Source organism: Lepeophtheirus salmonis, chromosome 8, assembly GCF_016086655.4.
Source record: "Lepeophtheirus salmonis chromosome 8, UVic_Lsal_1.4, whole genome shotgun sequence".
In the NCBI taxonomy this organism is placed as follows: Eukaryota; Metazoa; Arthropoda; class Copepoda; order Siphonostomatoida; family Caligidae; genus Lepeophtheirus; species Lepeophtheirus salmonis.
In genome coordinates, this window is record NC_052138.2 from 12,248,637 (window position 1) to 12,261,704 (window position 13,068).

General features: G+C 32.3%; 3 protein-coding genes across 3 annotated transcripts; 2 read left to right on the top strand and 1 right to left on the bottom strand.

The window, feature by feature from the left end:
* The first annotated feature begins 1,551 nt into the window (after window positions 1-1,551).
* Window positions 1,552-2,547, top strand: LOC121122796 (uncharacterized). The gene has a single exon (XM_040717846.2). It carries the CDS (start codon window positions 1,612-1,614, stop codon window positions 2,200-2,202), a length of 591 nt encoding a protein of 196 aa, XP_040573780.1. The 5' UTR covers window positions 1,552-1,611; the 3' UTR covers window positions 2,203-2,547.
* On the bottom strand, window positions 2,541-3,434 carry LOC121122949 (histone H3). The gene has a single exon (XM_040718028.2). The coding sequence runs from the start codon at window positions 3,430-3,432 to the stop codon at window positions 3,022-3,024; it is 411 nt and encodes a 136-aa protein (XP_040573962.2). The 5' UTR covers window positions 3,433-3,434; the 3' UTR covers window positions 2,541-3,021.
* Window positions 3,435-5,800: 2,366 nt separating this feature from the next.
* On the top strand, window positions 5,801-6,546 carry LOC121122798 (histone H4). The gene has a single exon (XM_040717848.2). It carries the CDS (start codon window positions 5,828-5,830, stop codon window positions 6,137-6,139), a length of 312 nt encoding a protein of 103 aa, XP_040573782.1. The 5' UTR covers window positions 5,801-5,827; the 3' UTR covers window positions 6,140-6,546.
* The last annotated feature ends 6,522 nt before the right edge of the window (window positions 6,547-13,068 follow it).

The window sequence follows — 13,068 nt, forward strand, 5'->3', positions numbered from 1 at the left end:
CTAATATATCCGAACAATGCCAGACACTACAATTAGTTCAATATCAGGGTGGTCGAAGTGGTCGTTAAAAAATCACTGTGGTTGATATTAATTTTGTAGTATCTAATTCATTAATTTCCTATATGTATACTTTTCTATTTTATAGCATATTTAATATCCAGTTGAGTCTAGGAAAAAAAAAAGCTTTTGGTATACAAAGAGAGAGTTAAAAAAAGGGAAGAATAATTAGAAAGATAAAATGGTGATGGTAAATTTTAGTAAACGTGCCCATATGATCTAGGACTGAATCCTTTTCTTCAAATTTTAACATTTGGAAAGTCATTCAACCTCGATAAAAACTTAGTTAAATAATGTATTAATATTGTAACCATTCTTAACTATAGAACATTGGTTGGGAAGTTATAAGGCTGGTTATGATAAAAAGTCCTTGTTGAACTAAGATTAGAGTTTAAGATCGACTCCAAAGTAATTATTGGCAATTATTTTACTAGATACAGAGTAGTATTTGTATTTACTTTATTTCCTACCCTGTCAGGTCTGTTCACAGCTAATCTAGTCTACGTCAAGGCAGCTAAGCTACTCTTCCCCCAAAAATATTTCTATTGTCAGGCATACCACGTTAATTTCCGTTTTCTTTTTTCTTTAGCACAGTCGTGGTGGATAGCATTATTTTCATCTCTTGCTATTGGTCTTTTATCTTTATCATAATTCCTGTATATTTTCAATATATGATAATATTTTAATGAAATATAAAAGCTTGTATGTAGAAATAAGTTTTTGTTTTTTTTGTAAGTGAGCGCTCTTAAAATTAAGGTAATCAATCCTCAGTCACCCTAACATTTTTTTTCTTCTCGAAGTCACATTTATCATTTATTCACTCTTGAGAAGGGAAAACATATGAATTGATATAAGTATTGAGCTGTTGCTTGTGAGTGTGTTTATGAAAAAGGGAGAGACGAAAAATGAGAATTTTTTGAGGAGTTATCATATATATTGTTAAATACAAATTGGTCAGTTAGCTCATTACTCCGAGCCTTGCCTCTACTACAACTAGTTCCGTTATGTATTTGTGACTCCTTTCCTACCTTTTCATCTTATTGTTCCTGTTATTATTATTATTTAATCCATCTTTTGTCTATGTGTATGTACTGTGTGTGTCTTATAGTATAAATACCCTGTCATTGTTGCATGATTATGTATTAATAAGAATATATGCGTGTTCCTATAAAATTACATCCTTGACTTATTCCTTCACGTCTCCTTCTCTCCTCATTTCTCTAGGTCGTCCTGGCTTCCTTTATTGAATAGTTTGGGTCTCTTCAACTTTGTCAAGACCCAACAAGCTCAATAATACAATCCTTTGGTATAATGAATATTATAATGTAAACAAATCTGTTTTTAGAATAAAGTTTAAGGCGTCAAAAAAGATACAAAATTCTCTTTTAGCATATTATTTATAATAATACAATTTTGGTGGAACAAAGGGAAATTTTTTTGGAGGCGGGCACGCTAAAAAATAAATGTGCCTCTTGAAACATTTCCGTATGGTCGGATATAAGAAAAATATATCAGCATTATTATTATCATCAAGTTCACTCTCGAATTAACAGCATGTCAGTTACCTCTCCAACTTCTATCACAGCCTCCGGAAAATTCAAGGATGGATCCAAGAAGCCTAAATCATTCATGATGGTCAAGGCTGCTATCAAGGCATTAGCGGATCCCAAGGGTTCTTCCCTTGCAGCCATCAAGAAGTACATATCTGCTCACTTCATGGTTGACATGGTCAAAAAGTCTCATTTTATCTGCAAAGCCATCAGATCCGCTGTCAATAAGGGTAAGTTGGTTCAAACCAAGGGGATGGGCGCCTCAGGAACATTCAAGATTTCTGTAAAAACCAAGTCTAAAGTTACAAAAGACGTCAAAACCCCCAAATCGGCCAAAAAGCCTGATGAGAAAAAATTAAGCAAGTCAAAATCTCCCGTTAAAAAACCCAAATCTCCCAAGATGTCTGCTGAAAAAAAATCAACCAAGTCTAAATCTCACGTTAAAAAGGCTTCCAAGAAGAAAACGGTCCAGTCCAAGACTCCTAAGAAGACAACGACTAAGACAAAGACCCCCAAGAAGTCGACTACAAAAAAAACCATTAAAGAGGAACCTGCAAAGAAAACTACTAAGAAAACTGTTTCTAAAAAGGCTTAATTCATCTTCTTTAAGACTTATCCGATGTCAAACAAGGGCTCCTTTCGGAGCCACCAAATCGTTACCAAAGAGAATTTCCCTGTTCGCTTGTTCTCAGTTGTTCAGTTTCCAAAAGGCAAAGTTGACACACGAAAAGTTAATTTAAATGTTTTTCTGATAATTAAACTGCGTTTGCTCCCACACATGAACTATTTTTTGAGTTTTGAAAATTCTGTCTCGCTCTGTATTGAGTATTTTACAGCTTTATTGATATATAAATAGGGTTTTATATTTTGATTATTTAATCTTATGTGCTTTTTGTATTTGCAATCTCAATATATTTTATATCTTGCAAAGTTGCAATCATTTATTTGTTTATTTTTTGCTGTGCAGTTATAAGTGTAAGTACCTATTGGAGTAAAATTCAGGATCAACATTGCTTTAACTCATGTCTATAGCATTGCTACATACCTGGTCACATTTTTGTAAATTTCCCTCATCTTATATCTTAACAAAACTAATTTGATGAAACGTCATAACTGCTAAGCAGTTTTCCTCTCATGCAATTTTCAAATTGTAAGAGCGACCATGTATATGTTTCTATACAATGCAAACACAATAAATATAAATTCCCTTCAATGCAACTGAAAATTTATATAGTTTTTCTTGCTAAACTGATCTCAATCCAACTTGTGTCCTATCACTTATGACGAACTAGAACTTCAATCGAGTAATTGTGATCCCCAACTGAAACTCAAAAAGTAAATCTAAAGTTAAAAAATGTGGTGGCCCTTAGAAGGGCCAGTTTGTAAAACTGGGTTCAGTCATACAATGGATAGTTTAGGCACGTTCACCACGGATACGGCGAGCAAGCTGGATGTCCTTGGGCATAATAGTGACACGCTTAGCATGGATGGCACACAAGTTGGTATCTTCAAAAAGACCCACAAGATATGCCTCAGAAGCCTCCTGGAGAGCCATGACGGCAGAGGACTGGAAACGCAAGTCAGTCTTGAAATCCTGAGCAATCTCTCGAACCAGACGTTGAAAGGGCAATTTACGGATGAGAAGCTCAGTAGACTTTTGGTATCTACGGATTTCACGGAGAGCAACTGTTCCGGGTCTGTATCTGTGGGGCTTCTTCACTCCTCCAGTGGCAGGGGCAGATTTACGAGCTGCCTTTGTGGCAAGCTGCTTACGAGGTGCCTTTCCTCCGGTTGATTTACGTGCTGTTTGCTTAGTACGAGCCATTTTATCCAGTAGAGTTAAACTTATCAAATGTTCATGAAGTTTAATTTTCATACACTTTATATACTATGAAATTCGCGCGCTCAACTCTAGACGTCATTACCTTGTCCCCTAGAGCTAGAAGGATATGCAACACCCTCCCTTTTCTTTTTCCTGCCTCACCCTCCAACATATTTTTGTGTTTTTTGATTTTTTTCATCCACCGCCCTAACAACATAAAGACAGGATTCTTACATATGTATATTTTTTAGTTGAAAACATTCCGTGAGACATTTACCTACATAAGTATGTACTTTTAAAAATATAAATTTCTTTTTTTTCTATAAGAATTTTTCTATTTTATTTCAAGGTTATTTTTTATCACAACCAAGAGTTAGCAATCTTTTTTTTTATATAGCCTAGTTTTATAGCTATATATGAAGGTACAAATACATTTCCCTAATAGCCCCATACAGAAAAATTAAAACTTTCTACTCAGAAATCAGCACCTCATTTCATAACTTTTTTATATGAAGGAGTAACCATAATTTGTGTAGTTAAGTCGTGAATTACAATACTTTATTTATTATTTTAAGTCATTTAGAATTTAGGTAACAAACATGTTTTTTATTTAATTGCATTTTATGTATGTTTTTTCAAGGATAATATCACTAATTTTGGAATGTGGAATTTTTTATTTTTTTACTTACGGGTTTCCATCTCTTGAGTGCTTTTATCCAACTAGGAACAGTTAATTTAATTTGATTATAATAGTATATTTACAAAATCCCATTATATATGATTTATTTCACAACATAAGGATTTTATCAAAATCATATTAATTCGATTTTTTTTTGTATTGTGTGATGCGTCAGAGAGTACTTTATTCTCTGGAGTGCTCACTGGTGTGTTTTTTTTACCTAAACACGCTCGTTGTTAACTTCATTTAATGTCACATTCATTATTTTTTATATGTACTTACTTCTTTTTGTAATTTTTTTTAATAAGCTCATTGTAAGTTATAATTCTTCATCCGGCAAACAAATAAAAATTGCTTTATTAACATAGATATTGGCTTGAAAAAAACAATTTCTATGATAGATTTTTTAATACTAAAACTTAGCCATGTTTTTTTTTTGTAAAAGCGTGAGGAGAAGGTGAGAGGGAGACAAATGGCACACCAGAAAAATGTTTTCATTATTTTTAAATTCATATATATATATATTATTATGCATTTGTTAATCAATTTACACCAAAGAGGGCCGAGAATTCTTCTTTAAGAGGGATATGGAATATCACCCACGACTTATTAAGTAATGAACAAAATAGAAAAAAGAGAAACCGTATCAACTGTGTTTCCTTTTATTATCACTGTCCTTGTTTTTTTTTTCTTTACATACTCTTTAGTATTATTATACGGTTTACTTATACTTCATTAATGCAACTCCATCAAACCAATTATAGGGAGCTCAACTATGAAAACACATGTTTAGTAAGGAATATGACATGCAATTATTAAAAAAAAGAACTTCTAAGTCATGAATGAGCTGATATTTGTTTGAAGTGCAAGATGAGCTTGAAAGCCGAATCCAACCTGCATATAATCCCAAGGTTCTTCCAGCTAAATGTAAGCCCATGAATAATGAGTAATGATGTAAATCGTGGAAATTTTTCAGCTGGGCGTTTTTTGTTTTTTTTATTGCTCATTGGAAGAATATATTTTTTTTTTCTTGGAAGCTGACATTATTATTTAATTTCTGAGTACTGAACTTCTTTTAATAAATATATTGACTTATATACAAAGCCTGATTGAAAATTCCTATATGTTAATAAAAAACAGCAAGTAAAGTTGAGCATTTGTTGCAGAGTTATAATTACAAGTCTTTATTGGATTCAAGGTAAAATAAAGGAGTGCTGCCAGGGATGGGGAAACCTATACCCCCCTCCACAAATTGGAATATTTTCAAAAAGGCATCACTCTACTAGTACAAAACTGAATGATAAAAAAGGGATAAAATTTTATTTAAGGATTTATTTTCTATAAAAAAGGGCATTCGATCAAATTATGCAGCAGAGCAATTTAAAATTCATTCCTCTTCCCTTGTTACAGTCAAATGTGGCAGATATCCTCCTAAACCATTTCAAATTTGTTAGGCTTGCCATTATGATTTTCGAGTTTGATTATTTTTTGACATGCCCATTATACACACGATTTTCATCACTAAGCATTAGTTTGTATCTATATTGTTTATGGAATAAATAAAAGGAAAATGTTATTTTATTTCTTTTTTGTTTAACTTTCCCTCGCTTTTTCCCACCTTCCTTCTCCCCCTCCCTCTCTTTTTTTCTTCTTTCTAGAGAACGTATAAAAGCTTGCTTCCTTACCGGTTTAAACATCAGTTAACCTAAATCTACTATCATGACTGGACGTGGTAAAGGTGGAAAAGGATTAGGAAAGGGAGGTGCCAAGCGTCATCGTAAGGTTCTTCGTGATAATATCCAAGGAATTACCAAGCCTGCCATTCGTCGTTTGGCTCGCCGTGGTGGTGTCAAGCGTATTTCTGGCTTAATCTATGAGGAAACCCGTGGTGTCCTAAAAGTTTTCCTAGAGAACGTTATCCGTGACGCTGTTACCTACACTGAACACGCCAAGAGGAAGACTGTAACTGCCATGGATGTTGTCTACGCTCTCAAGAGGCAGGGACGTACCCTCTATGGTTTCGGAGGTTAAGTTGTGATTCTCTTCCATTTCTCATGGATGTCACTTCGATATATTTGAGTACAATACAGGTCCTTTTAAGGGCCACTAATGGGTCACATTAAGATCGTTCTTTAGCTTGTGGAATAGCAATATTAAATAGAGTCTGAGCAACTCTCTCTCTCTCTCTCATTGTGCTTAATGTTTTCCCGCGTAGATCGTCTAATGTTTCTTTTATCTCCTAAAATAAAAATATGAATGCAGGTGGGAGTATTTATCAGACAGAGGAGACGTGTATATACGTGTAAACATTGACATATTTTTAAAACTATGACATTGAACGATTGTGATACTTTTTGTAGTTGCAACTTGAAAAATGTGTGTATTTTTCAAAGTTGTTGTCATTTTTATTTTATTCTTGAAGAGAAAACATGCATAATGTCATCACTAGTATACAAGACGATGAATAATGTATTAAACATTATGAGCTGTGGTATGTAAGGAAAGTGACAAATTGTATTTTATTCAAGTAATTTTTGAACTTTCTAATTTATATATTGATATTATACCAAACAGAGACATCGTCAGCATCTCCCAAAACATTCCATATTCACTTTTTTTTCCCCTTTCTAATAATAAAAATTTATTTTCCTTAAATACATTTATTTTATCATATATAATATGATAAATTTCCATTTATTTCTATGAAGAAACTTTGACGATTGAAAATCAAGTATATTTTGGGCATGTTAAAAAAACAACTGAAATTTTACTTGGTAAACCTGACAATTTGAACAATATTTTGGAGGTGAGTAGGATAGTGGAAATGGCTTTTCATTTAAGTAGCTATAAACAGCTGTGACGAAGGTTGGAGAAGAAGGAAATGAAGAAAGGGAAAAAGAATTACCCTTATCCCCAATTATATTCTGAGTCCAATAAGGACTTAAATTATAGTTTTCCAAAAAATCTTTCATGAGCACGTACAAACGTAAAATCCAGCTTTGATATACCATTGTAGAAAAATGGGAATAAAATAATAATGACAATAATTTAGGAAAAGAAAATACACTGTTTATATTGCCAATTCCAAGAAAATGTGTGGGTTTAATCATTCTAAATGATTGGCGACACTGAATATACAGTTAGTATATTCTCTAGTAATTTAACTTCGATAATTTTTTGACATTTTAGTTGTAAAAATCAATTAGATATTTCATTATTTTATAAAATAACACTTATGTAGTTTGAGTTAGGCTGTTACTAGACTTTAATTTTTATTTAAAAATTGTATTTCATAGGCATTTTAGCTCTAAAAGTACAATTTAAGTGAAGCTTTTGATAAAACAACAACTAGTTAACTCTAATTCAATCGTTTTTTCATCTTTGTATTTCCTTTTAATTACCCATCTAATATCGAGTGGGATTTACTAACAACTGAATTTTTCATTATTCACTTGTTTTATTTAGGTCAACAACTAAAGGAAATATGGATTATTCAAAACCATAAGACTTTCGAAGTCCTGAAAATCGCATTTGCTTTTTTCCACAAATAAAAACTAACAATTTGACTTTCATGTTTAATAGTTTTAAAGCAAAGGAAAACGTGGTTCAGGAGATTAATTCATAACTGGAAAATTTGCAAATTACTCGGTTGCAATAAACGTTCCAGCCTGTATTGATCATAAGGTCGTTTTTTGTATGTGTTGGTGCAAGTATAGGGAAATAGACACCTAATTAAATCCAGCATAATTAAAATGGCAATTGATATTTATACCTATATAGATGAAATTAAGATCCACTTTGGGTACAAATTTGAGAGTTATCACTAGATGGAGACATCTCCTTTATTTTTTTCAATCCATCTCTAGAAAAAGCTTATCGTATCTCCTTTCCAGCTGATAAATCTTCAATAGCTTCTTATTCACCATAGCTTTTGAAGACTTATGATGAGGAGTGGTTCAAAGAATTTCTCGAGTTCTGTTTGTGTCAACTGCAATAGTTTATTGATGTTGATTTCAGTAAGAAAAATATCATTAAAGAAGTCTCGAAAATATTCAATGGGAGAGAAAAATACATTATACTTAAATAGGACAAGTACATAAAACAATTCAATAATGTTAATTATGATAGGACTTTAAATTTGAAACTAATTATTGAATCCTTGAATATTTAGCTACCATTGATAATTTAATTAGGTTATTCGAAGGAAATCGAAAAAAATCAATGTTTTTTTTGTTTTTTTTTGCTACGTAAAATACATGTTTATATTGCTTACGTATAGGGTTAACAAGAATTTCACCTCAGTTATACCATTTTTTTTTTTTGAGATAGTTTTTTTTTTAGCGTGAGGAGAAGGCAAGAACAAAAAAATATGGTAAACATAAATTAAGCCATCTACTTGTTTTAGGATTTTAGAGGGAGAAAATAAATTACTGTAATAAATTTCTAATAGTTTAAAAAAAGTTATCGTCAAGGTTCTCCTTCAGTTCCGCCACTTTTCGCTGTTGGACTTAAAGATCTTTGGGATTCCATAAGAAATAAGTTTGGGGGCTTTTGAGTTGATTTTGGATTGTCCGTACATATTATTCATATAAGTACTAACGATATCACTCTGATGTTGGAGGTAAAGTCAGAAAACCACTTAACAAGGAGAACTGAAGTTTTAATTAACTACTTCAAGAAATATGAAAGGAGGTACGATTTGAAGATTAACAATAACAAGACAGTCATTCTCCCCTGGGAAAATGGTATCCCTTTGAAGGACTTAAAATAGCCGATTTCTTTATTAAAAAGAGTGTCGACATTTTAATGTGAACGTAAAAAACCTGTCATACAAATTGGACTGATCTAAAATTTTATATTAATTGTTCTATTCACAAATAGAAGAAATTTAATTTCCAAAAAAGAATTGATCTCTTTAATTAGCAAATTGTTCCTACCACTCTCTATAAGATAATGGTAATCGAAAAAGTCATTGACGAAAATAATTACTGGGCCAATAAGATATTTCCTCGGAGCTACATAAATTCCATAAAAAGGCCCAAAAATTCATTTAGGAGGAGGGTTGTCATTGCTGTCTAGAATTATTCAAAAGATAATAATTGATCCTTTAAGGAACTCAGAGTCTGAATGGCGTGCATCTCTTTCGTCCCACCTTGCTTACAAATGGTTGATGCTGTGAACTGAATTTATTAATTACAAAATTAATAAATTCTCTGATTCTTGGGTAACTATACCGAGGATCATTTGAACAAAAAAATAAATGGATCTAAACTGTAATTCTTTGTTCAATATTGGAAAGTTGTTTTTTTTTCGCTCAAAAGAGCTGCAATCATCCGTTTCCTTCCAATTCCGTGGCACTTATTAATGAATTTTCCAACCAACTCTGAAGAATAGACGGATAAAATCTGTGATTTATATTTAAACTGTATAGAATTACCTAAAACATGGAAAAAGATGACCATGAGTTTTATAAAATTACTCTGGAATATTTTTAGAAAGCATGTTTTGCTAATAATGGATTGATTAATAACATAAATTTCAAAATGTATGACTCCAGTTTTTAAACTAGAATATTTATTATATGTAACTTCTCTAAATGAATAAATTCATACAAAACGAGAACCCTTGTCATTTAAAATAGCATTAGTATATGTAAAAAAGAATAATTATATTTATTTTGCTATGCATTTTTAATCAATTTACACCAAAGACGGGTGATAATTCTTCTTTAAGAGGGAGACGGTAAATCACCCACGACTTATTTAATAACGAACAAAAAAAGAAGAAAAAGCAGACCGATCAACTGTTTTTCCTTTTATAATCACTCCACTTAGTTTTCTGACTTCATCATTTGAAATATCAAATCAAATATAGATATTTATTAAAATTTTCTCCGATAATGATACGGCGTTTATATTGGATATTTTATCCAATATATAGGACTACATCTAAACAATATACAGGGTTGATGTTATCTAGTTGTATACATTTCATTTTTTTACTAGTAAAACTTAAATGAGATGCTTTGTTAGACCATTTATTTAACAAAATCATCTGAAAATAGTGATCAGCAAAACTTTTATGTTATATGTGAGCGCTCAGCTCTAATAATTGCCTCAAAACGAGATCTAAATCCTTTACAGACCTTGACTTTCTAGTCAGACTCAAACTTGGTCCACATCTTTTTGATTATAGCCTCTAGAGATTAAAAACTCCTGTGAGGAGTAGCAAACAACCTCTCTATCTAGATGCATCTAGATAGAGTAGTTAAAGGGGTTTGCGTCTGGAGAGGAGGGCGGCCACATTTTGAGGTCCCAAAAGTCTGGAAACTTGCGAAAGGCCTGGCGATGACATGGAGCTCCATCTTGAGCGAAAACAAATTTGTCCCCGAACTTTTGTCTAGCCCAAGGTGAGTCTTTCTTATCCAGAAGTCGGATGTAAGCATCTGCATGGAGCTGCTCCTCTTTCTTCACAAAAATGGTAGGGAAGACTCCAGAATGCCAAAGACTATGGTTCTGCCTCGATTTTATGTTCTAAAGACATGTCTCACTGAAGCTAAGGTATTGCTTGTATATTCGGTTGTGATGTAGCGGTTGTTTTGTTAATTCAAAGTGGTATCAACAGTGAACTTTTTACATAAGAAAGGAGCAAAACTTTTTATTGCCCTAGGGGAAATTCAGAAACTTCTTTGCTCTATCCAAACGTGTCAGCTCGCTCTGTTCAGAAATAAGAGATATTCTGGTCCTCCTCCGTCATTTTGCACCAACATCAGCTGGGATTGAAAATAAAAAAATGTGTTCCACTATATAGGATCTATATATTCATATAAAATCAAACAAGACGCAAATCTCACTTATCCTGAATGATGCCCATTTAATTTATTTTCTATTTGTCCTATGCTCTGACACTCTTGATCATACTAACCAATAACCAAAAGGGTGAGATAAATATATGAATAAATCAGTGACAACCCGTACACAACAAAAAGAAGAAGGGCACAAATTCACTGAATTGACCTTAATAAGTAATTATAATTCCAGTATGTTAGAATAAAGAACCGAAAATGAAAGTGGTCGCCCCAACAGAGTGAAGATTATTTCGGAGTAGGACAGCTTAACTTGTTTTGTTTACATTTTCCATCGTATAAAAAAATAAACAATCTACATTCTTAAATTTTACAATTTGACAAGGTCTTCATTTTAATACACCCATTGAGGATCTTCCATGTCGTAGTGAAGCATATGAAGCTATGAAGCTAAGTCTCAGTTTCTAAAGAGGATCACTTTGCCATAGTGGACTACAGCGGGGAACGAAGAAGCTTGTCGGATTTCATTCAAATTCATTATGAAAATTTAATTGAAGGCATATTAGTTATTACTTATGAGTTATTCTGTGTTAGCTCTTCACCCTTGTCATTATCAATTATATCATTCAATCCGAGAAAAATATATTCAATCCATATATATTGTAATTACTTATAAGTTATTTGTATTGACTATCATTTGTTAGGATGGCTATAAATTATCATAAGCATATCTCACGATTATTGAAGTGTTGCATCTTGACGAGGGAGAGACACAAACTTATTTATAATAGGAGAGATCCAGGATGACCGGGAGAGATGAGAGGATGAAATGCGTGGAGGAGTAAAACACTTTTACAAGAACATATGTCTTCTTATTAATACATAACCATACTCTATTCATTTACACAATACGAGACTATTTATGCTACGTAAAACACAGTACTTTAATACACTGAAGAACATACAAGAAAGGAAATATGAAATACATAACATGAAGATACTAGATGAAGACTCCATGGAGAATGTGTGGAGTTCAATGTAACAAAAGATCGTAATACTTCGTCACTCCCGGCATTAAAGAATAGGTCATTGTGATAAAGTGCAACATAATTACATATACTAGGGATCATGAATTTAAAAATAAATAAATTATAATGTGCGTTGTTATGTAATGATTTAATTAAACTTAAGTATCTTCAAACAAATACTTTATTGAAATAGAACTGATTAATCCACAGTCAAACAGTTCCCATATTGACTCTTCGTGAATTTGACACAGGAAGAAAACTTCGCTCCCAATAGCATTACAGTTGTGTTTGAAAAAAAATGTTGGGCATTCAATTTCTGAGTAATTGCTTGACAAGGTTTTTAGACTTGGCTAGAACACATGTTCTCACATTTTGAAAGTTTAGTGTTTAAAATTAAATAATGAGCCTCAAAAAAAAAGAAAAAAAAGTATAATTTCCTTCTCTATTTTTTAACTAATGAAATGAGCAGTTTTTTGCACATTACTGGCTATTTTTCTTTTTATGCTACTTTTGTTAACAATATTAATATACTAATGAATGTACGAGTGTGAATACCATTTTTTATAACTTCATATTCTTCCTTAGGATACTTTTCCACAATTATGCTCATGAGTCGATCCATCACATATGTTTCAATATCAAAAAATCCCATGAAACTTAATGAAATGCTTCTCAATTTTTTTTCCCAAAATTCCAAAAATATTCCTATGGTTGAAGCAGTCTCTTCATAATTTTTTAAGCTATGGACTTAGAGGAACTTGGATGCTGGAAGTATTAAGCCCCAGAGTAGGAAATTTTTGATGTAACGATTTGGCCAAATATGCAGCAACATAAATGAATCCTTCATCTTCACAGATTTTAGAAATAAATTGTTATGTATTTCATATTTCCTTTCTTGTTCTTATTTTCTTGTATGTTCTTTAGTGTATTAAAGTACTGTGTTTTACGTAGTATAAATAGTCTCGTATTGTGTAAATAAATAGAGTATAGTTAGAATACCCATGATCTTATAAACAGTGTAGTTTTATTCCTCTACGTCATTCCTTCACCTCATTTCTCTCGGTCATCCTGGATCTCTCCACCTTATAAATAAGTTTGTGTCTCTCCCTCGTCAAGACGCAACATAA

Bases quoted from the DNA above. Each gene is read 5' to 3' on its own strand.
- LOC121122796 (XM_040717846.2), top strand. From the start codon at position 1,612: ATGTCAGTTACCTCTCCAACTTCTATCACAGCCTCCGGAAAATTCAAG.
- LOC121122949 (XM_040718028.2), bottom strand. From the start codon at position 3,432: ATGGCTCGTACTAAGCAAACAGCACGTAAATCAACCGGAGGAAAGGCA.
- LOC121122798 (XM_040717848.2), top strand. From the start codon at position 5,828: ATGACTGGACGTGGTAAAGGTGGAAAAGGATTAGGAAAGGGAGGTGCC.